Consider the following 22059-nt stretch of genomic DNA (forward strand, 5'->3'; position numbering starts at 1 on the left):
AGAGCTAAAATTTAGTGGCTAAACTTTAGACCACGAGATCCAAACAGGACCTAAGTCCAATTGTAATACGTATTGAAACATATAATTCAAACTTTTTATCATTTTGCAACCCATGGACATAGTATTTGTTAGTACTCCCTCCATCCCAAAATAAGTGATGTTTTAGGTTTGTCCTAAGTCAACCCATTTCAAGTTTAACCAAATTTATACAAAAAAAAGTATTAGTGTTTATGATACCAAATAAGTATTATTAGATTTATCATAAAATATATTTTCATATTCTACTTATTCGTTGTCATAAAGATAAATGTTCTTTCTTATAAATTTGGTCAAATTTAAAATTATTTAAATCATAGGCACTTTAACTAAGAATGCACCTAAAATATAATTTGTACTATATATATCTAATATTGAAGAGCGAATGGATTCTTGCACGCCTTTTTTTACTAATTCCAAAAATATCCTTGTACCCTCCATATCTCGTATGTCACATAGACTCGTTATCCATACTTGTTAGAACGACTCTTGTCCTACGATGGCACGGAATCTGATTTCAAGGCAGAAGAGAGTCTTGTTGCAGCTCACGGATGCATTTGCTAGTAAATTTAAAGAGTGGTATGGTAGATAAAAGATATAATAAATGTATAGGTATAACATGTGTACAAGTACGAGTTGGTGGCTAGTTAACCGGAACAGGATGCAGTATACTCGAAATATAACCAAGCATATACCATGGGCCAAGCAAGCTGATGAGGACAGCCTAAATTTGTCATCTTGTCTGGATGTGTGTGGTACAAGACAGGGAGGAGTTGACGAAAGGAAGACTAGCCTGGTACCAGCAGTATACAATAAAGGACACTACATATATATATTATGTGGCACTATATATATTATTACTCTTCTGTCGTTGGTATATATATTTGTAACCTAAAAATTCGAGATAACAGAAAGAAGAAAAAAAGATTCAATCCACGGCACCAACAAAGTAAGCAAATCCCGTCGTACGTGTAAGCGTAACTCATGAGTACTGAGATACTGAGGACGAGTCGATCGGCCTGTCCTGCGATGCACGAGCACGAACATGGATCCATATATCGTCGTCGTCGTCGTCAATGGATGCATGCTCCCGGGACGGTCCACTTGGCCTGGTGCCTGGCCCAGTGCGGCATGGCGGTGTAGTTCTTCCAGTCGTCGAGCACGGTCCTGAGGTCCGCGAGCTTGTTACGCAGGCCGACGCAGCAGTTGGCGTGCATGGTGCACACCTTGCCGAGATCCTTACCGTAGCTGCAGAAGCCGGCGACGAAGGCCGGGTCGATGTACTGCAGGCGCAGGCCGAGGTCGGCGACGAGCCCCTTCTTGATGGCGTTGAACACCGGCTGCTCGTTCTTCCCCGGGAACCTCTGCCTCGCCTCGTGCCACGCCGCCGTCATGGCGATCGTCCTGTTGTTGGGCTTGACGTGGAAGAGGCCCGTGTTGGGGAAGTTGTTGAGGTTGTCAGCGTCACCGAAGAAGACGTCGCTGGAGACGCTCATGTCCGCGTACGCCGTCACGTGCTTCAGCGGGTTCCGGAACCACAGCACGTCCACGTCCGTGAAGAGGAAGGCGTAGCCGAGCTGGAGCACGCGGCGCTGGAGCCTGAGCTTGCTCCACACCAGCTCCAGGTAGTCCTTGGAGAGGAAGAACTTGGCGGAGGCGAAGTCGACGCCGGGCAACGGCGCGTAGTGGTAGCAGTGACGGTGGAGGACGCGGCACCGCGCCATGGCGGCCGGGTCCATGGCCACGATGAGCACGTGGCGCAGCAGGGGCGCCGTGCCGTCGCCCACGCGGAAGCTCTCCAGGAACAGGTCCAGCAGCGACCCGGGCGCCGCCCACGCCTGGTTCACGCACGTCACGATCACCGTCCGGTCGTCCGCCGTCGCCGCCCGCGACACCGCCGCGGCAAGCCCGCGGAACTCCTCTTCCTCTTCCTCCGCCTCGCCGCTGGCCGCGCCCTGCTGACGTTATTATTCAGTTCTTAGCTCATGAGTAGTGAATTGTGTTGATTCGTTTTTCTACAAAAAAGAAATAAAAAAGAGAGTGAAACGTGCTTTGTTGTGGATTTGTTTTTTCTTTAAAAAAAATAGTGATTTGGAGTAGCAGTAGACTTGATTCAGATCGCAGCAAAAGCAGCAAGAAAAAGGCGCCTAAAGTTGCAACGCTGGAGTAAGATGCAATTGATCGGGTCGATCAGGTATTCAGGTAGCTGCCAGTCTGCCACGTCGTCGTCGTGCGCTGTTCCCGAGGCCCGGACGCTGTGCCTATTCGGCCGCTGCCAACGGTAGATGACCGCACGGCAAATCCATCGATGATCAAATCGAACAGAAGAGAAAAATTGCGTGGCAGAATTGGACGAACAGCATGTCAGTCAGCATGCAGAACCTGATGATGAACCGCATGCATGCAGCAGAAGATTCTAAATTCATTAGTAGCTAGTATAATACATGTATGACCAACCTCTTTTCCGTGATTGGTGGTGGAATTGGGCGGCGGAAGGCGTGGATCACCGGCGGCGGCGGTAGTGGTAGCAGCAGGAGGCGGCGGCTTCGTGGCGGCGTTAGTCGTCGTCTGACGATGGGCTGCATGTTCACCTGCCGCTGGTGGTGAAGAGGAAGAGGAGGAGGAGGAGGACGACGACGACGACGACGACGCTGCCGCTGGTGACGATGATGATGATGTCCGTGTCGCTGTCCCTCCGAAGAATTGCACCATCGGCGCCCTGGTGAGCTCCTCGGGGCGGCGCTGCAGGAGCAGCACGACGGTGAGCGCGGCCACGCAGCCGAGCAGGAACGACGCCGCCTGCCGGCCCGTGGCCTCCACGCCGGCGGAGACCTGCTGCTGCTGCTTCGCCATGGACGGACGGACGCACGAGCGCTCGCCGCGCCGCCGCTTAATAACGAGCGAGCGAGCGAGCGGTGCAGCCGGCCGGTCTGTGCACGCGCGCTGTGGTGGCAGAGGAGGATGGATGGGTAGCCCGTTTTGGTGTGCTGCACCGCACTCCGCAGCCCACTGATCTAGCTACCAGAAGTAGCTGTGATTAGTGATTAGTGAAGCTAGCTAGAGATGTGCCGATCGATGTGGCCGCACAGCGCCGGATCCCCTTAAATACAAGGGAAGAAATACAGATATAGGTCGTAGATATACTCCATGTTGCAGCTATGCATGCGTGCCGTATTTTTGTTGTTGCAGACGTCGTATGGCCGTATGTGGCGGCAGCAGGCACTAGCTAGTGAAGAACTCGTATACTACCATGCATGCAATACATGATACATACGGTCACCTGGTGCGTCCAATTTCGTTCCTTCGGTCACCTGGTGCATGCTGGGATCGATCCGAGCTACGTGCCAGGGCACGATCCAAACACGCCCACAAGATACGTTTGGTCTCTGGAAAGTTTTGAATGAACCAAAAAAAAAGGGTTTTTGGTGTTCTTGTCCCTTATTTTGAAGTGCAATTATGATTTTGTTATCGTTTTTCTAACTTTATGATTTTACCTTCACTACTAGCAAGTCAACGCGATTTTACCCCTGGTCTTTGTGAATTTGCCCCTGTTTTGACCGTTGACTAGGGGAAAAATCGCATTGACTTGCTCGTAGTGAAGGGCAAAATCACAAAGTTAAAAAAATGAGGGCAAAATCATAATTGCACATCCAAGTAGGGGCAAAAACACAAGAGCAAAAAAAAAAAACATGTCATAAACCGATTAGGCTTCTCTTCATGCAGTTGACTCCACTAGAGTTGAGTCACTGACTAGTGGGGAACCACTTCCGTCCTGGACCTCATTTAGTTTGGACGCATCCGGAAGGTCTAGAACCAATGTGCGTGGGTTTCGCTTATCTGCTCCCTCTAAAATCTAAATCGATATTTAATAATGAATTTGTATTATTACGATTAGTCTTTTTCTGCTATCTTCTCTTTCTCCTTGGTTTTTATTATTATATAGTGATTATTTTTCCTGGCCTACGAATTAGATCGATCATGTGAAGGTTAGAGATCTAAGGCTAATTATTATTTTTGTCTCATTTTTCTATATAATATTCAGTGTTTTTAGTCTTTTTTGCTTTCTTTTGTATTATATAACACAATCGTTTATTCGGTTGCCATGTGTTTGTATACTCACGTATGTATGTATTTCATCATGTATGGTTGTTGTCGGTTTGAAACCTGGCAGGCACATACAGTGATTGGAACTCGAGCACGTCATGCTTTGTGTGAGCATATCATGCATTGAGTGATGAGTGTGAGTAGTCTATCACTGCCCGCACCAGTACAGAGATGATTTTTTTTTTGCCCCATTTCTAATAAAAGCGGTCGGCTTAGGAAACCGTCTGCAACCTTGGAAGGAGGCACTGTGACTAAAGAATTGTTGCTGGAAATAAGTTTTCATGGACGGTTCCGCTTAAAAAACTGACTCTAGAAAGGTATCAATTTCTAGGAGTGGTTTCCTTAAGACAACCGCACCTAAAATAGGGTTTTTGGATATACACCGTTACCGAACCGTTTCTAGAAGAGACAGAGTTTCAGGGATGGGGTTCTCTTAAGAGAGTCGCGTCTGAAATATGTTAACAGGGGCGGTGCTCTTAGTCAACCGCCCCTAAAAATAACTCCCTGCAAATACCCTTCTTCGGCCTCATGACTGTAGCTAGTCACGCGACTATAGCTGTTCATGCCATTGTTGAGTTCCATTGGAGGTGAGAAATTGCAAAAAAAAAAAAGAGAGAGAGAGAGAAAGAGAGGAGGGTTTTGCCCTCTGAACTTTTGAAGGAGTTGAGTTTGAGAGGTGAGTTTGTGCCATCCCAAAAATCTTTTCAAATTTTACCTATGTATTTCTTTCACTAATTTTTTGTGCTCATGTAAATCTAGAGGGACATATGTCTGATATTATTTTTATTTTGGTAGCAATTTAGGCTGATTTTTTTTGCCCAACTTACTTGGCTCACATCAAGTTAATTTGTATATTTGGTTCATAACTTTTATATATATATTTTTCTCTAGGTCTTTATTCTTTGCACGCTGCTCGCGTCAGCGTCACTGGTTGGTTAACGAACTAGACAAGGCGCGCGTGGCGGTGAGCAAGGGCCAAGTGCTACAACGTCCGATCCCGCTAGACATGAACGACGACTCGTCAGTTTCATTCGCCGTGAGGGTCAGGGTGACCACTGTGTTGCCATTCCTCCGATCCTGTGCACCTGGCTGTCCTGTGCTACGAGAGTCGTCGTCGTCGTCGTCCCGATCGTTCACCGGCGCGCGCCGTCTGGTCTGGGTCCATTATATTCCAACGGATGACATGGAAAACCGGCCAGCGCGCGTGTGGAATTCCTTCCATCGCATCTGCATTCGAATTCTTCCATCTCCGCGCACGGTCTAATTTGGCGACCGAACTCTGTCGTCACTACCAGTGATGCATTTGAGCTCCCTTCGTTCGTTTCAGGAATTCTCTCGCACGGCGGGGGACTGCTAGTGACTGACAAATCATATGTGCTATCTACAGGCAGACTGCTAGTGATGAGTAGCAAGGAACGGGACTGAAATCGGTCAGAAACAACTGGTGGGCTATAGCTGTCGAAACATTTAATAATCTCCATATGCAAATTATACTCCATCCCGAGTGATCAATGCAGCACAGCACAACACAGTACCAGTAGCTTAATTAGCTGCTCCATCAGTCCATCCACCAATTGCTCATTCATGTTCAGATCCGCCAAGTACAGGTGCACAGCTGGTGTTCTGAGAATAATCTCGCTGTACTTTCAGCTGCTCCGGCCCATCATATTGAGCACTCTCACACGCCTCGTGCGCTGATTCGATCCATCGTCATCTGCGCGGGTCGTTATTGGTAGCCTAACAGCATGTTAGGTCACCGTGGAAGAAGCACCGCTAGCGAAGCGAAAGTCACAGCTGAGGACGGGGAGGAGGTGAAGCTTCTCTACTCTCCAGTCTTGGTTCTATCAGATCAGTTTTATTAGTCCATCTCACTCACTGTCACTGTCTTGCCCGCCATTCACGCACCAGGACGCATGGCCGGCCAAAGTGAATCGTTTTTTCCGAGGTTTAGTTTACTGACAGCACTGCACACCAGTGCTCTGCTTACCAATGCAAGCAAGCAATCCATTATCTATAGCTAGGGGCCATGATGCGATGCGGTGCTAACAACATAAGGGCGGATGACCTGGCTTGGTTAATTAGGTCGCCAGTCGCTCTTGCATTGCATGCTCTGCTCTCTATCGCACACTAATTAATCACATCACGTCATCACCTCGTTGCTTACCGCCAAACAGGGGAACCACCCTGGTGCTGGCTTGCAACAGCGACGGCTGCAGACTCTTGGCTCTCGTCCTAGCGATCTCCCCGTCCCCCGGGCCTGGAGCTGCGTTGCGTGCGTCTGTGTGGAACGGAACACAGCAACTACTGGAATTTTGATTGATATCACCGGAATTCAGACGCTGTACGTACTGCTTTATTTCTTCCAGTTCCAGACATTAGGGACCTGTGAGAGCCAGAGTGTACACACAGAGTGATGTGATACAGTACAAGGAACATGGATCCAATCATGAACTCCAGGTAACAGTGAGGCAGCTGCTAGCACTACTGCAGCTAATTAAGGTGGGGGTCGGTACTCCTACTCCACTCCTACTCTGGATTGGAGGTGAAGCTGAGCTAAGCCTGCCATAGTGCCATGGTCCTTAGGGCTTCTCCGATCCACTCCCACCGGATCCAATCCACGTATACTCTACACTACTGTTCCATGAAAATGCCACTAGGATTATTGCTGGATGGATGCTAACGTCGCAATAATTTGGGTTAGGTGATCGTTGGTAAGCCTACTGTCCTTGATTACTTTTCAATCCCATTTCCTATGAGAGCGACACCATATACATACACCAATATATTAGGGATGACTGGTTGGTACCATATACATACACCAATATATTAGGGATGACTGGTTGGTACCATATACATACACCATGACACCATGTACTAACAGGTTTTTATTTTTATTTGGCCTCTTTCGAGATTATAAAAAGTTTTATTCTTCTTTATTACTAATATAAATGGACAAATGTCTTTTTATTTTTTTCCTATATATGTGTCGTTATTTTTGTAACACTCCGATCTTCTTTTATTTCTTTTGATTTGATGAGGGTCGCTGAACGCGTAGAACTTCTCTCTAATCTTTACTGTTTGGAAGAAACCAAAAAAAAAAAAAACTCCCAACATTACAATTTACAAACCCAGCACACGTATGAGATGCGAGTATTTGGTTCTGGCACATTCCTTGCAGGGCCACTTTGTCATCATCTAATAACTTTCTAAAGGGGCCCAGCACCCAAAACCTGGGCCTTTATTAAGCGGGGCAAAAAAGGAAGCACACACAGCCTATATATATAGCTTTGCCAGTAGCTGCCGCCGACCCAGCCCATATGTACCAGGTGCAGTTGTGGCCCATGCGAATTCGCAACGGCTCTCGAGCTCTGTTGCAGTGCTACTGTTAACTAGCCAAGCACCTGGCTGCATCCTGATCTCATGTTGCCCAGCCCAGAGAATGTTAAAATTTGCTCTGAATATGAGCTGCATCCTGATCACGCAGTGTAGTAGCAGCAAGGCTAGTTCAACATCTGAAAATTTGCTCTGAATCGAAGAGGCAACGCGTGAGAATGAGTCTGTTGGCGATAAATGGGCGCTGCCTGTGGCATTCATCCATCTTGATTTACAGGTGCAGATCAACGATATTAGATACATATTATATAAGCTGTGCTGTGGGCATACATACACACGGAGCAGTATAACTTAACGATTTTTCCTGAATTCTAGCTACCTACTAGTATAACCTTTGATGATGACGAATCAAAAGAATGGAACCTACCCCTCAACGCAACCTCCTGAGATTTCACGCCAAGAACCAAGAGCCAGAGAAAGGATGGACAAGATCGAGCGATGAAACCGGCCGGGCACGGGGCACGGGGAGGCAGCCACCGCCACCCTGCAGCAGGTGATGGATGATGCCGCTGCCGGACTCGCCGTTCGCCGGGTGCTCTCCTCGATGAAGATCCTCAGTGGATGCAGATGCCCGGGAGCTTCCACTGGAACTTGCCTGCGCGGCGCTCGTCGGGTGTGCCGGCAGTGTAGTTCCTCCAGACGTCGAGCACCCCGCGCAGGTCGTGGAGCTTGGCGCCGAGGCCGACGCAGCAGTTCGCATGGAGGGTGCAGATCTTGTTGAGGTCCTTGCTGAGCTGGCAGAAGCCGCTGATGTAGGCGGTGTCGAGGAACTGGATGGCGAGGTCCAGCTTGGGCGCCATCTCGTGCTTGATGAGGTTGAACACGTCCTGCTCGTGCTTCCCGAAGAAGCGCCACCGGCCCTGCTGCCACGCCCGGTAGAAGTCGATGGTCTTGGCCGACGACCGCACGAAGAGGAAACCCCCGTTGGGGAAGTTGCGCAGGCTGTAGGGGTCGCCGATGTACATGTCGCTGGAGATGGCGATGTCCGCCGCCATCGAGATGTGCCGGAACGGGTCACGGAACCACATCACGTCCACGTCCTGCACCCAGCAACAACGCAACCATATTATAGCCATATATGATTACTTGTACTATTTTCTTCTTCATCGAATCATCCGTAATAAAGCTACTATCTTTAACGATATCTCCTTGTCCGGGCGAGCCTGAGCTCGCGGTCACGGCGGGTCCGGGCGGCGCCACCGGTCGCCGTCCAGAAGGAAGTTACGGGCTTTACGGCACCGTTTGCGTCTGCCACGGCGCGCGGCATCATACCTACTTCGAAGCCTGGAACTTTGTGGCCACTCAAGTAACCGTCGGCCCAACGTGACAAACCGAAAGTTCCAACTCACATGACCATGATGCCTGCCGAGGCCCGAGGGCAGCCAGGCAAATCGGTCTATCATCGACAGCGATCACGCTAGCTGCGTACAGTACAAGACATTTTCAAAGTCCAAGTTGAGCAGCGGTAGCTGCCGTGGACATTTCCCGGCCGGCCGTCGGAGGGCAGCGCAGCGCTCATCGCAGCTTAACAACCAGGCACTGCACCCAGGACTACTGGATTGTTCAACCACCTCCGATGAGTAGAACCCGGTAACGAACTCACGTCGTTTGCCCGTGTAACGCGTGCGTAATTGAAGATCCATTATTTGCAAACAACGAATATTCTGAAGAAGTGAACCGTAGTACTGACCGTGAAGAGGAAGTTGTAGCCGAGCTCGAGCACCGTCTGCTGGAAGCGGTTGCGCCCCCACATCATCTCGAGGTAGTCCTTGCTCATGAACATCTTCTCGGATCGGTAGTCGACGCCGTTGGAGGTGCGGAGGAAGTAGCAGTGGCGGTGGACGGCCTTGCAGCCCTCGTAGGCGGCGGGGTCCATGGTGACGATGACGAGGTGGTCCAGGAGGCGCGCCACGCCCCCTTCCCCGGTGCGGAAGCTCTCGAAGAAGAGGTCGAGCAGGGAGCCCGGGCGCGTCCACGCCGCGTTGATCTGCGTCATGATCACCGTCCGGTCCTTGGTCGCCGCCCGCGCCAGCACCTCCTCCAGGTCGCCCCACGGCGACGGTGCCTGCAAATGCATTGTTTTGCTTAATCAATCAGCTGGTCAGGAATAGAATGCTGGGTCGTTGCTTTATTAGGCGCCAAAATCAGTCAATCTTGTTTGATGATTAATTAATTAATTGATTAATTCTGTGACTATTATGCATGATGTACTACTAATGGAGTCGAGTCGGTTCCAAAATTGGATGGTGCGACTGCGCTGTGCGCTGCTGCATCGCCGTCACGCGTGTGATCTGGCTGGCAGTGGCAGGTGAATAAAGCCAGGTGACCAAAACGGGGCTGCAGCAATGGTGGTTGGGCGCACGGGGCCGCGCTGCTTGTTCGTTAACAGCCGACGGGCGGCGCGGTGCCAGCAGCCATTTGGTGAACAGTTGCATCCGCTGCATCCGATCCGGTAGCATTTGTGTACAATATACGGTGAAGGTGGGTACGTACATTATTATTATTTATACATACAACGGCAACCAATCAATCAGTGCCATTTCTGAATGCTAGCGGTCCCACCGGCATACTCGTATAGTATATCATCAACTTAAGGAAGTGAAGAGAAGCATTATTCTTGCTGTACATATACATGTGCGCCATGATCATCGCATGTACAAAAATAGGTCGTGCACGTCGCTCGGAAACGCGGTGCACTAGTGCTGGTACCCGAACGCGTGCGCGTGAATAGCCGCCGTGTGAATGATCGTGTCCTAGGCTCGTGGCGTCAAGGATGGGCAGGGCAGGGCGGAGTGGCGTGGGTGAGCGCCAATCATGGGCCGTCGATCACGGGGCGGTTCCCGAGGCCGCGTGCACCGCCGCGGCGGACACGTGTGGACGTGGCAGGGATTCAGTTGAGGGAAGCAGTGGGTGGTGGCGGGGGTGATCTGGTGGAGGTTTGACGACGACGAGCAGTAAGCGTAGTATGCCGACAGACAGCTAGCGGATGCACAGCCAGCCAGACAGGTGCGGCGAGTGCTCTCGGGATTAGCAACAAAGTCATGCGATGAGTCATTCGCTAGCAGTATCCTTTTCCTGTCACCTGGTAACATGCGGCAACAAATGATGAGGTGGTTTTTAATCGCGGATTCGGGAAGGTACTCACCGTAGCGGGAGTAGTTCGCTGTCCTTGACACACGGGTATTAAATATAAACTAATTACGAAACTAATTGCACGGCTACCACTACTTTATGAGACGAATCTTTTAAGGCTAATTAGTCTTTGATTTGACAACGTAGCGCTACCGTCAACATATGCTAACAATGAATTAATTAGACTAAATAAATTCATCAGGTGAAGTAGTGACAGATTATGTAATTTATTTTTTTTATTAGTATCAAACGCCTCATACTCTCACGTGACACCTCTCCGATTTTAGTCACCGGATCCGTTCACGGGGAGACGGGAAAGTGTTTGTGTCATCAACAAAACAAAACAAGGAAAGCAGGAGGGGATTAGCATCGAGACGTGAGCTGGTGTGTAGGGCGGCCGGCTGGTTCTGTGGCTTTTGGAGTTTAGGCTTTGGGCGATTGATAAACTAGTAACGCTTTTGTTACCCGGTCGCCGTCCGCCGACGTAACTTGTTCAAAGGGGATTCTCCCGTCCTGTCTATTTTTTGTGTTCGGTTTTTCTATTCCATCCTTCGTTCGTCAGTTGTTGGTGATACGTTGCATTTGCATCCCCCCCTGGACTGACTCCGGTCTTGTTCTGCTTCATCCATGTTATGCCTCTTTTTTTTAAAATAAAAAGAAATTAACTAGCAGTACAACTAGCAGGGCACCAACTCCATTCACGAGCTCGTACTGTTCCTGTTGTTTGTGTTGTGTCGGAATCATAAGGCCTCGTTCGGTTTATACGGAATCGATTCCTGGCCTCGCTGTTTCTTCGTTATTTTCTACATGGCCGGAACCATTCCCGGTCAGGAAGGACAGGGAACGTCGTAACCGAACGGACCCAAGTGATGAGGGAGAAGAGGAGCAGGGAAGTACACGTATCAGACTGAACTGCATTTCTCTGACCAATGGTGAGCCGATCGCTGAAACTACCTACTGATGATGACATTGAAGGAAATTAAACTACGGCTCCAAACCCCTCCTCCCCCAATCCCCAAAAAAAAATCGTCAGAAATGATTGGTGTTTGGAGGAAGCGCTCGCTCCGATGATCAAGCGCAACTGCTTTAGTATAGTAAAACAAAACCGCACGCAACCAGGATTGATCACCGTGGAATCGAAACTGAAGCAGCGGACGAAGTTTCGGGAAAGCGAACGGAAGGGAAGACGGAAGGCGGCGCACGCGCGTGCCTGCGGTGCGTAAGTACCTGAACGGGCGCGGGAGCCGGCGCCGGGGTGGCGGTGGCGGCAAGGGCGGCCGCCGAGTCGGCCACCGCGTCGGCGTCGGGGGAGGCGAGCCCCTGCAGGTCGGCGGTGGAGTTGTCGGGGGCGGCGGAGGAGGTGAAGGCGGAGATGTCGACGAGGCGGCGCGCGGGCGTGGCGGACATGAAGAAGAGGACGCAGACGGTGGCCATGGCGGCGCCCAGCACGAAGGACACCAGCGGGCTGACGCTGCTCATGTCGCCGCCCTTCATCAGGGACGGACGGAGGGGGATGCCGATCGATCCCTTGCCTACTTGGTGGTGCGGCGGGTTCAGTTCTGGTTCCTCTGGGTTTGTTGCTGCTGCCCGTTGCCGGGGCGCGGTGCGGGTGCGGGTGCGGGTGCGGAGGAACGAGGAACGGAACGCGCAAGGGACGGGAGCGGGACACCGGACACGGGGTGGGATGCCGAGGCCCTTTTAACGTGCGAGGTGGGGCCAGGCCAAGTGCGGAACGGGTAGTCAAACGAAACGAAACGAAACGGAAAGAAATGTCGCGTCCCGGTGCCGGCGAGGGGGCCACGCCATCATCATCACCGTATCATTTGATGATCCCGCCCCAACCACGGCCCCGCCGGGGTTGGTTTGTTGGATTGGACTCGTGGCCGAGGTGGGGGGTGACCGTCCGCGTCCGCGTCCGCGTCGCGCGCCCTTCTCTGTCTGTGTAGGCGTGCTGCACTAGCTTAGTCTCGCTCTACCGACTGCCGCCAACCCTCTTCTCTGATGGGCGATGGCTGATGCGTATAGTACGTACAATGCTATTAGATGTTTTCAGTGGACGCCCACGTCGGTTGAGCTTCAGGCTGCAGCTAGCACAATGTGGACGACGAGAAGATGTCGAGAACTCCTTCACACACTGATGACACTCGAGAGAATGTCATCTCCAGTATCACCCCTTATTATCTCCTATAAATCCATCAGCTTAGGGGGAGATGAGTTTTTTTCTTGCTCTAGCAGTCTCCCAAGAGTTGAATCTTTTCTAATACTATGGACCCCACATCGTGGCGGGTGACGAGGACGCCTCCACCTCGGCCGTCGGCGCCTCCGAAGGCAGAGGCGGACCCCTCTACGATCGCCACCAGGAGGCCTAGCCGTGCGCGCGTGGCTAGTGACGAGGACGCCACCACCTCGCCCGTCGGCGACTTTGGCGGCAGAGGCGAACTCCACGAATGTGGCCAGGAGGAGGAGCTTGCGGGCGGCGGCCATAGCAGCGACTCCGGATTTGAAGCGAAGAAGAGAAGGGGCGAGCGTTGAACTTGCGCGCGATGTAGAATTGGAGACGATCCTGATGCTGCCATGGAGAGAAAACGACGAGGAAGAAAATAGAGAAATAAATAAACTATGACGTGACATTTATGTATTAGGAGAGGTTATCGCTGATCTGCTGAGGCATTTCTCTCAATATTCGAAAATTGGTATTAGGACACCTATATTATCACTTTATTAGGAGAGGCGTATCGGGTAGCTGATGGAGAAGCTCCGTGCACTATGCACTAATAATCATTTGTTGCCCTCATATTGTAGACTTGGCTTGTATAATGCTATTGAACCTTGAACTTTACTAGAGATAGGTTGTACTCGGTTTCTTTCTAGTATGTTTTTTTTTTCCCTTCACGCACCTATTATATGAACTCTATCTTACAAAGAAACACACAAAATTGTTGTCACGGGACAGAATGAACACTGTCTGGCTCCGCTCCCGGTGGCTTGCCTTGTACGGAGTACAAGCCGTGTCGACCGCGGGCATGAACCAGCCACGCAAATCCCGGCGGCGCCGCACTGCCGTGCCTGTACTTGTCCGCCTCCTCCGCCGCTTGCCGAGCGGCGACGAAAGGGGGGCCGCCCGGGCCTGGGCGCCTGGCCTCGCCGGTCGCCGCTTGCGTGCGAGTGCGGGTAACCGAACCAACCGCCTAGCAGCCCAGCACCAGCTCAAGCAGAGGCAGGCATGCTGCATATGTGTCGATGGAGACCAAACGATTTCTACCTAGCCGAGCAGCAGTAGCGTAAAGAAAACGAGACGACCTGCAAAAAAAGATTTCTTAAAAAAGGTGATCCCTTCGCCGCGTCTTCGTGTACTGTCCTACCGCCAATTCCGGGATCACGTCACAGGCCGCCGCGACCAGACCAGCCTTTCTTCCTTCTAGGCATCAGTCTGACGGTGGTATGGCGATTCGTCGGTGCACGGACTTTTACTGCACATGACATGCATGTCCAACTCCAACCAGTCAAAGTCTTGCATCTCTCTCCTTTCACTCCACACACTGACACACGGGCCTCCTCTATCTTTAGCGGTGTGTCCACCCGCATTTTTTTTCTTTTAAGATTGATTGAATACCTATTGCGTGTTTGGGATTGCTCCACGAATTTCACCGTGAAATAGCTTCACGGAAAACCGGAGTTTGTGAAGTATCTCTTTAGTGCTCTCGTAACTCTATCATTTTTTCTCAAACAAAGTGCGTAGAGCTAAAATCGTTTGACTAAAAAACGTAAAGCGGAGCAGTCCCAAACACGCCCCTTGCTATCTCCCCCTTTTGTTTCCATCTCTCTTTCTCTTCATGTGTTTTCTGATCGATGGCACTACCTCCGTCCCCGTGAAAGACATCTGACTGAAAACAAAAGGCAAAGTCATGATCACGAAGGGAAGGAGCAACTTTCGCGGCTGAATACCACAATCGATCTCCTCCCATGTCACGAACAACAAACACATCCAGTCCGGGCCAGCCTGCCCACCAATTCGGTCGCTTACTACCACTGGTAGTCTGGTACTAGCTAGCGCCCAAAGCATGCAGCAGTTGAACTTGCTGCTAGGTACCCCTGCTGCTACTTAACACTAGGGATGAAAACGGATCGGATACGGACGGATATCACCGATATTACATTTGTTTTCATATTTCTGTTCGGATTCGGATTCGAATACGGATAGTGTCAACTATGTCGGATAGGATACGATTGGATATCGACATCATAAAATATGCGATTTGAGTATTCGGATACGGATACGGTATCGGATGTTGGGTATCCGGACTCGGATACGGACAGATCTCAACCCCTCTAAACGGATTCGGTTTCGAATACGGTCGGAAAATATCAGTACCGTTTTCATCCCGGCTGAACACACCAAGACCTGTTTCATTTGCTGCTACCCTGATGCTACTGAATACCGATAGCTATGTTGCACACAAATTCAGAGCCAGGTCATTATCATCATCTTCTTCGTTCCCAAATGAAAATCAACCCTTGCACAACACACTACACATGTTGGGCAACCACAGTGTCCAGACTCCAGACTCCAGACTCCAGAGCTAGCTGACGAAACATCATCAGCCTAATCGTGATACGGTTCCCGACAGCTACGCTGTGCCTAACAATGCATACCAATGCCATTCGCGCGGACCGGGGATGCATTTTTTGGTCCATAATTTTTGGCTGGATATAACTAAGCCGACTCCTAATAATTCTGCCGAACCTTATTAGGCGCAGCCCGGCCGGCAGCCGCCGCCGTGCCATTGTGGTCCACCGCCGTGGACGGTGGACCTGCCTGGGGTGGGGTGGGGGTGGGGGTGGAGGAGTTAAGTGCAGACCTACCTGACGGAGGCACCATGAGGATCTATCTCAGATTCATGACACGTGTCTACAGGCTGTACAAGCATTCTTTCCACACATGTGGCTATTGCATGAACTTGGAAGGATCAGGACTCTCTCTTCCAACAAGAGCCTTCGAATCATCAGGTCCCCATACTTTTGATTTGAGGGTTCCCTCATTTTTTAGACCTGACTTTATAGAGCCCTCAAATCCATTCTAACAAACACTGACACAAGGAATCCATTGTCATTCTCTATTTATATCTTATCCTCGTTCTATCGACTGAGCTATGTGCCTTGCGACTCGCCTCGTGCGAGGAAGATGTCAGGCGACTCATGGGCAAAATGTTGAAGGCGCGAGGATTTACTTGTGCGGGGGAGCGATGTGAGGTCGGGCGACTTGCGGAGAAGAGTCCGGAGACACGAGGATCCACTCACCGGGAAAGCGAGGAGCGACACCCGTGGGAGGGCGCAAGGATACGATAAGAGGAAGAGAGTGGCTGACAGTAGAGAATAGAATTAGAGCCTTCAAGAATGAGGACCGGAGGGAGATTTGTGGGTCCTACGGCCTTGCTGATTTTTTTTTGTGTTGCTAGCGCTTACTCTATGTCCCTCACCCAATTATTATTTTCCCCCACGTGGTGCCTCTGCTGGTCCAGCCGTTTTCGGACGGCAGAAACCAACAACATGTTCGGCTGGGCTACTTTTGGCTGGCTGGCTGATTCCAGCTGGGCTGATCAGCCCAGCCGTTCGGACGCCCACCATCGGCCATTCGGCTGACCTACAAGCGCAGCCGTCGTCCGCGCGCCCTCCCTCATTCCTTTCCCCATCGTGCTGCGCCTAGGGTTTGGGTCTCTCACCCCTGCTTCTTCTCGCGACGCCAGCCACGGTGGCCGTCAGCAGCGCACCCCCGCCCCACTCCGCCGACGGATCCAACGCCGGCATCCTCCCCTCGCGATGCCATCATTCCCCATCGCACCGCACCTAGGGTTTGGGTCTCTCGCCCCGTCTTCTCCTCACGACGCCATCCGCCGCGACCGTCAGCGGCACACCCCCGCCCCACTCCGTCGCCGGATCCAACGCCGGCATCCTCCCCTCGCTGAACTTCATTCCCCATTGTTGTCACCACGCCGCCAGCCGCTGTTGTCAGCTACGCACTACGGCCCCACTCCGTCGCCGGATCCGAGCCCGCCTTCCTTCCCCTATTCGGTTCTGACCGCCTCGTGGGCAGATCCGGGTGTTCTCCGTCGGCGCCAACGGCTCTGCCTTGCAGCTCGTCGTCATCGCCTTCGGCCTCCACGGATCCCCTCTCAACGGTTTCAACAAGTTTTCAACGCCTCCTGGGCAACGATGTCCACACTGGCACAGTCGTCCTCTTCGTCGTGCTCGCCACTTGAAGCCAGGCATTACTACCAGCATTCCAAACACGCAAAGTTGCTTGAGAAGGCAAGTGTACTCATGTTTATTCCTTACTTATCTTGCATGTATGTCCCGTGCATCATGACCATTTCTTTACTGTATCCCCACATACATCTAGCATAAGTACAACACCATAGTTACTACACCTGGGTATAGATGTCGAGGCATCATGGACAGACGTCCAGCGACCGAGCCCATTGGGGCCCCGAGGAGACGAAAATTTTCCTGGACCTTTGCATTGCTGAGAAGAACAAAATGAACTTCAACCAAAAGGGCTTAACTAATCTGGGATGGAGAAATGTGTACCGCGGATTCACCACAGAAACTGGCCTTCAGTTGGCCAATAAGAAGCTACAGAACAAGCTATCGGCCATGCGGCGACACTACTTCGCCTGGCGCGACCGTACCACCCATATAGGACTCGGACGTGACCCCCTATCTGGAGGTGTCACAGCTGATCCCAGCTTGTTCCAGGAAGAGGAAGAGGTAACTCCTTTCATCTATTCTTTGGGTCTACTCGTGCATTGACATGTACTGTTCGAATACTAACTTGTTCACCTGCAGGACAATACTAAGGAAGGTGTGGATCCCGGAGCTCCACCAGATTTCCTTGACGAACTGACCACTCTGTATAGGCACCAAACTAGATATAGGGGCACAATGCTCAGTGCCGGTGGGCACCGTGAGAGGACACCGCCACAGATGACCGAAGCCACTCCAGCCGCTATGTCACAGGACTTCGTAGCTAGATCCAGTGTTGGTCAATCGTCCAAAAGGCGCACCAGGGACCAGATGGTGGATAGCCCACAGAAAAAGAAGAGTGCCAGCTTGGAGGACTGCGTGAGAGACATCTCAGACACCGTGAAAAGAGATGGCATCAGGTGATCAACATCTCAGCCGAGAGGAAATGGAGATGGACCAAGTGCGTTAGATTTTAGAACAAGATGGTTTTCCAGAGGGGACCGAGGAGTTCCTAAAAGCCACGTACCTATTGAAAGCTCTAGTTTGGTTTTGGGGAATTGATGAAACCATAAGTGCTAACCTAGTTTATCAAGTGATCATGAGATAGGTAGCACATTCCAAGTGGTGAAGCAAATGAAGATCATAGCATGATGATGATGATGCCATGATGATGATCAAATGCTTAGACTTGGAAAGAAGAAAGAGAAAAATAAAAAGCTCAAGGCAAAGGTATAAACCATAGGAGCTATTTTGTCTTGGTGATCAAGACACTTAGAGAGTGTGATCACATTTAGGCTTAATAGCCGTACTATTAAGAGGGGTGAAACTCGTATCAAAATGCGGTTATCAAAGTGCCACTAGATGCTCTAACTCATTGCATATGTATTTAGGATCTAGTGAAATGCTAACACCCTTGAGAATGTTTGCGAAAATATGCTAACACATGTGCACAAGGTGATACACTTGGTGGTTGGCACATTTGAGCAAGGGTGAAGAAGTTAGAGGTGAAAAGGAGTTAGTCTCGCTGGTCACAAGGTGACCGGACGCCGGTCCCAGAGGAACCGGCTCGTCCGGTCAGTTGTAACAGCGGAGACGCTGGCGTCGGTCAAACGACCAGATACTGGAGGCAGGGTGCGGAGATGCTAGCACACAGAGGCTAGGGTCTTTGACCAGACGCTGGCAAGGTCCGGTCGTGCATGACCGGACGCGTCCGGTGGGCAAAATGTGTTTCTAGAACCTTACTAGAAACGACCGGACACTGGTGGCTCAGTGTCCGATCAGTTATAGCGCAACGTCCAGTCAACTCTAGTGACCGTTGAGATCGGGACACGTGGCTGTCGTCGGGCGACCAGACGCTGAGGTCCAGCGTTTGGTCAATATGACCGGAGCATCCGGTCACCCCGCGTTGTGCCTAGTGAAGGGGTACAACGGCTCTATTTTGTGGGGGCTTCTATTTAAGCCCCATAGCCGGCTCAAGCTCTCTCTCTTGGCCATTGACATTGACATAGCAACCTTGTGAGCTTAGCCAAAGCCCTCCCACTCATCTCCATCATTGATTCATCATCTTTGTGAGATTGGGAGAGAATCCAAGTGTATTGCTTGAGTGATTGCATCTAGAGGCACTTGGTGTTCGTGTTTCGCTACGGGATTCGCTTGTTACTCTTGGTGGTTGCCGCCACCTAGACGGCTTGGAGCAACGAGGATCGTCGAGCGGAGGTTGGTGATTGTCTCCGGCTCTGATCGTGGTGATTATGAGGGGTTCTTGACCTTTCCCCGACGGAGAGCAAAAAGGTACTCTAGTGGATTGCTCGTGGCTTGTGTGATCCTCATCTTGTGTTGGTTGTGCGGCACCCTATTGAGGGTTTGGCGTGTGAAGCCAATTAGCGCGTGAACCTCCAAGTGAGTGAATCACCACAACGAGGACTAGCTTGTCGGCAAGCAAGTGAACCTCGGTAAAAATCATTGTGTTCATCATTGATTCCGAGGTGATTGGTCTTCATTGTTATTCATCCTTGTGATTGATTGGTTTCTTCATCTACACGGCGGTATAACCTTCTTGATCACTCTCTTTATATTACCGCAAACTAGTTGTCAAGCTCTTTAGTGTAGCTAGTTGTGAGAGCTTGCTTGCTTGGGTGGTGTGGCTCTTTAGTTAGCCTTTGAGAGCACACTAACATAGGGTAGTGTCATAGCTATTGTGTGAATAGATATTATCTAAACTAGAATTGTGGTAGGTGGCTTGCATTTTGAGTAGGCTAGCGCAACACTTGCTTCGCCTCATAATTGTCTAACCATTTTGTTAAGTGTTGTTGTAGAAATTTTTATTAGGCTATTCACCCCCCTCTAGCCATTAGGACCTTTCAAGTGGTATCAGAGCCGAGGTCACCGTGATTTGAGGCTTAACAACCTTCGGTGTAAAAATGGCTCAAATCAACAACACCAAGAAGCCACCCTAATTTGATGGCACAAATTATCCTTATTGGAAGTCAAAGATGACCACACACATCAAGTCAATCAATAGAAAGGTGTGGAAGGTAGTGGAAACTAAAATTGAGATTGGTGATCTGGAGAATCCCACCGCGGCCGAAGAAGTGCTTCTCCAAAACAATGACATTGCTCTAAGTGCTATTCATGATGCAATTGATGAGAGAACATTTGAGCAAATAAAGAATATTGAGATGGCTCATGAGGCTTAGAAGAAGTTGGAAGAATCATTTGAGGGCACTCAAGCCGTGAAGGGTGCAAAGGCATACATCCTCAAAGAGAAGTTTGCAAGCTTCAAGATGAAGGAGGATGAGAGTGTGCCGGAGATGTTCCACGGGCTTCAAGTGCTTGTCAATGATCTTAAAGCACTTGGTGAAGAGGTGAAGGATAAGGACTTCTCACATAAGTTCTTGAGATGTTTGCCTTCAAGATTTGGTACATTGGTCACCATTCTAGTGAGAAGCGGTTTGGACACCATGACACCAAACCAAGTATTGGGGGATATAATGACCGATGATATATATAGAGATGAAGATGAGAAGGAAGAAAAGAGGGAGAAGAAGGATGACAAAAAGAAGAGCGTGGCATTCAAGGCCACATCATCCAAAGGCAAAGCCAAGCAAGAAATATCAAGTGAAGATGATGATTCATGGGATGATGATGATAATGAGAAGATGGCTCTCTTTGTCAAGAGATTTGGCAAGTTCATGGTGAAGAAGGGCTACCGTGCTAGGAGGAAAAAGTCTTCATTCAAGAACAAAGAAGAGTCAAGAAGGTGCTTCAAGTGTGGAAGCAAATATCATCTTGTTGCTCAATATCCATACAATAGCGACAATGATGATGACAACAAGAAGAACAAGAAGAAGGACAAGAAGGAAAAGAAAGAAAAGAAGGACAAGATCTTCAAGAAGAAGAAGGGTGGTTCATATGTAGTCACTTGGGATAGCGATGCTTCATCAAGTGATGATGATGATGATAGTGATAATGTCAAGACCACCAAGAAGAAGGTTCTTGCTAGCATTGCTATCAATGAGAAGCCTTCTCTCTTCGAATCTTCATCATGCTTCATGGCTAAGGCCACTAAGGTACAATCTTATGATGATGAAAGTGATGAAGAACATGATGATGAAAATGAACATGAAAATGAAAATGATAATGATAGTGATGATGATGAGCCTACCAAAGATGAATTATTTAACATGCTAGAATATGCTAAAGAACATTTTGACATTAAGAGAAGAGAATGCAAGAGCTTGAATAAGGAGGTAAAAGCCCTTAAGCAAGCCCTTGATGAGCTCAAAGCAACTCATGAGAGGCTAGAGGAAGCCCATGAGAAGCTTGGCAAAACTCACAAAAAGCTTGAAAAGGCTCATTCCTCTTTGCTTGATGAGCAAAATAAAAACAAGCATGTGGAAACTTGCAATATATGTTTAACTTGTGATATAATTGATGAATCACTATCTATGCCTATCATTGTTCCTCCCACTAACTCTTCTTGTAGCACTTCCATTTTTACCTCATCTAGTAGTGATGGTCTCACTCGTGATGCCTCACTAGTGGTTGAGAATGAGAACCTCAAGAAGAAGGTCAACAAGCTCACTCACACCTTAGCTAAGGCTTATGGTGGTGAGGACCGCTTGCTTATGTGCTTGGGTAGCCAAAGAGCTTCTCTCTACAAAGAGGGATTGGGCTACACCCCCAAGAAAGGCAAGGCGGCCTTTGCTCCTCAGTCCTTACAAGACTAGTTTTGTGAAGAACAATGGTCGGTTTTGCACTAGTTGCAAGCAAGTTGGTCATGTAGAGCAAAAATGCATGAACAAAAAATCACAAGCTAATGTATCCTTCATAAAGTTTGATTCATGCTATATACTTACTAAGGGTACAAATGGTGTGAAGGCTAAGTTCATTGGTAAACCATGGACGGGCTCAAAGAAGAAAGCCATTTGGGTACCAAAGAGCTTAGTGACTAACCTTCAAGGACCCAAGCAAGTTTGGGTACCTAAAAGGAATTGATTTTCTTTTGTAGGTAAATTACAAAGCCGGAGGAAGGCATTGGGTTCTTGATAGTGGGTGCACTCAACATATGACCTGTGATGCAAGGATGTTCAACTCAATGAACACCAATGGCAATGATGGTTATGATAGTATCACATTTGGTGATAATGGCAA

General features: G+C 49.8%; 2 protein-coding genes across 3 annotated transcripts; both read right to left on the minus strand.

The window, feature by feature from the left end:
- Window positions 1-750: 750 nt before the first annotated feature.
- LOC136517423 (uncharacterized protein At1g28695-like) lies at window positions 751-3098 on the minus strand. Of its 2 annotated transcripts, none has more exons than XM_066510979.1 (2): window positions 2494-3098; window positions 751-1991 (listed from the first exon to the last, which is right to left on the minus strand). In XM_066510979.1, the coding sequence occupies exons 1-2, from the start codon at window positions 2887-2889 to the stop codon at window positions 1110-1112; spliced, it is 1278 nt and encodes a 425-aa protein (XP_066367076.1). In that variant the 5' UTR covers window positions 2890-3098; the 3' UTR covers window positions 751-1109. The 2 variants fall into 2 exon arrangements, with proteins under 2 accessions (XP_066367076.1, XP_066367075.1); XM_066510978.1 differs by having other exon boundaries at window positions 751-1994.
- A 4653-nt stretch (window positions 3099-7751) lies between these two features.
- LOC136517049 (uncharacterized protein At4g15970-like) lies at window positions 7752-12331 on the minus strand. Its single transcript, XM_066510562.1, has 3 exons — window positions 11893-12331; window positions 9224-9598; window positions 7752-8573 (listed from the first exon to the last, which is right to left on the minus strand). The coding sequence occupies exons 1-3, from the start codon at window positions 12157-12159 to the stop codon at window positions 8088-8090; spliced, it is 1128 nt and encodes a 375-aa protein (XP_066366659.1). The 5' UTR covers window positions 12160-12331; the 3' UTR covers window positions 7752-8087.
- Window positions 12332-22059: the final 9728 nt, after the last annotated feature.

Source organism: Miscanthus floridulus, chromosome 17 (assembly GCF_019320115.1).
Source record: "Miscanthus floridulus cultivar M001 chromosome 17, ASM1932011v1, whole genome shotgun sequence".
Lineage (NCBI taxonomy): Eukaryota > Viridiplantae > Streptophyta > Magnoliopsida > Poales > Poaceae > Miscanthus > Miscanthus floridulus.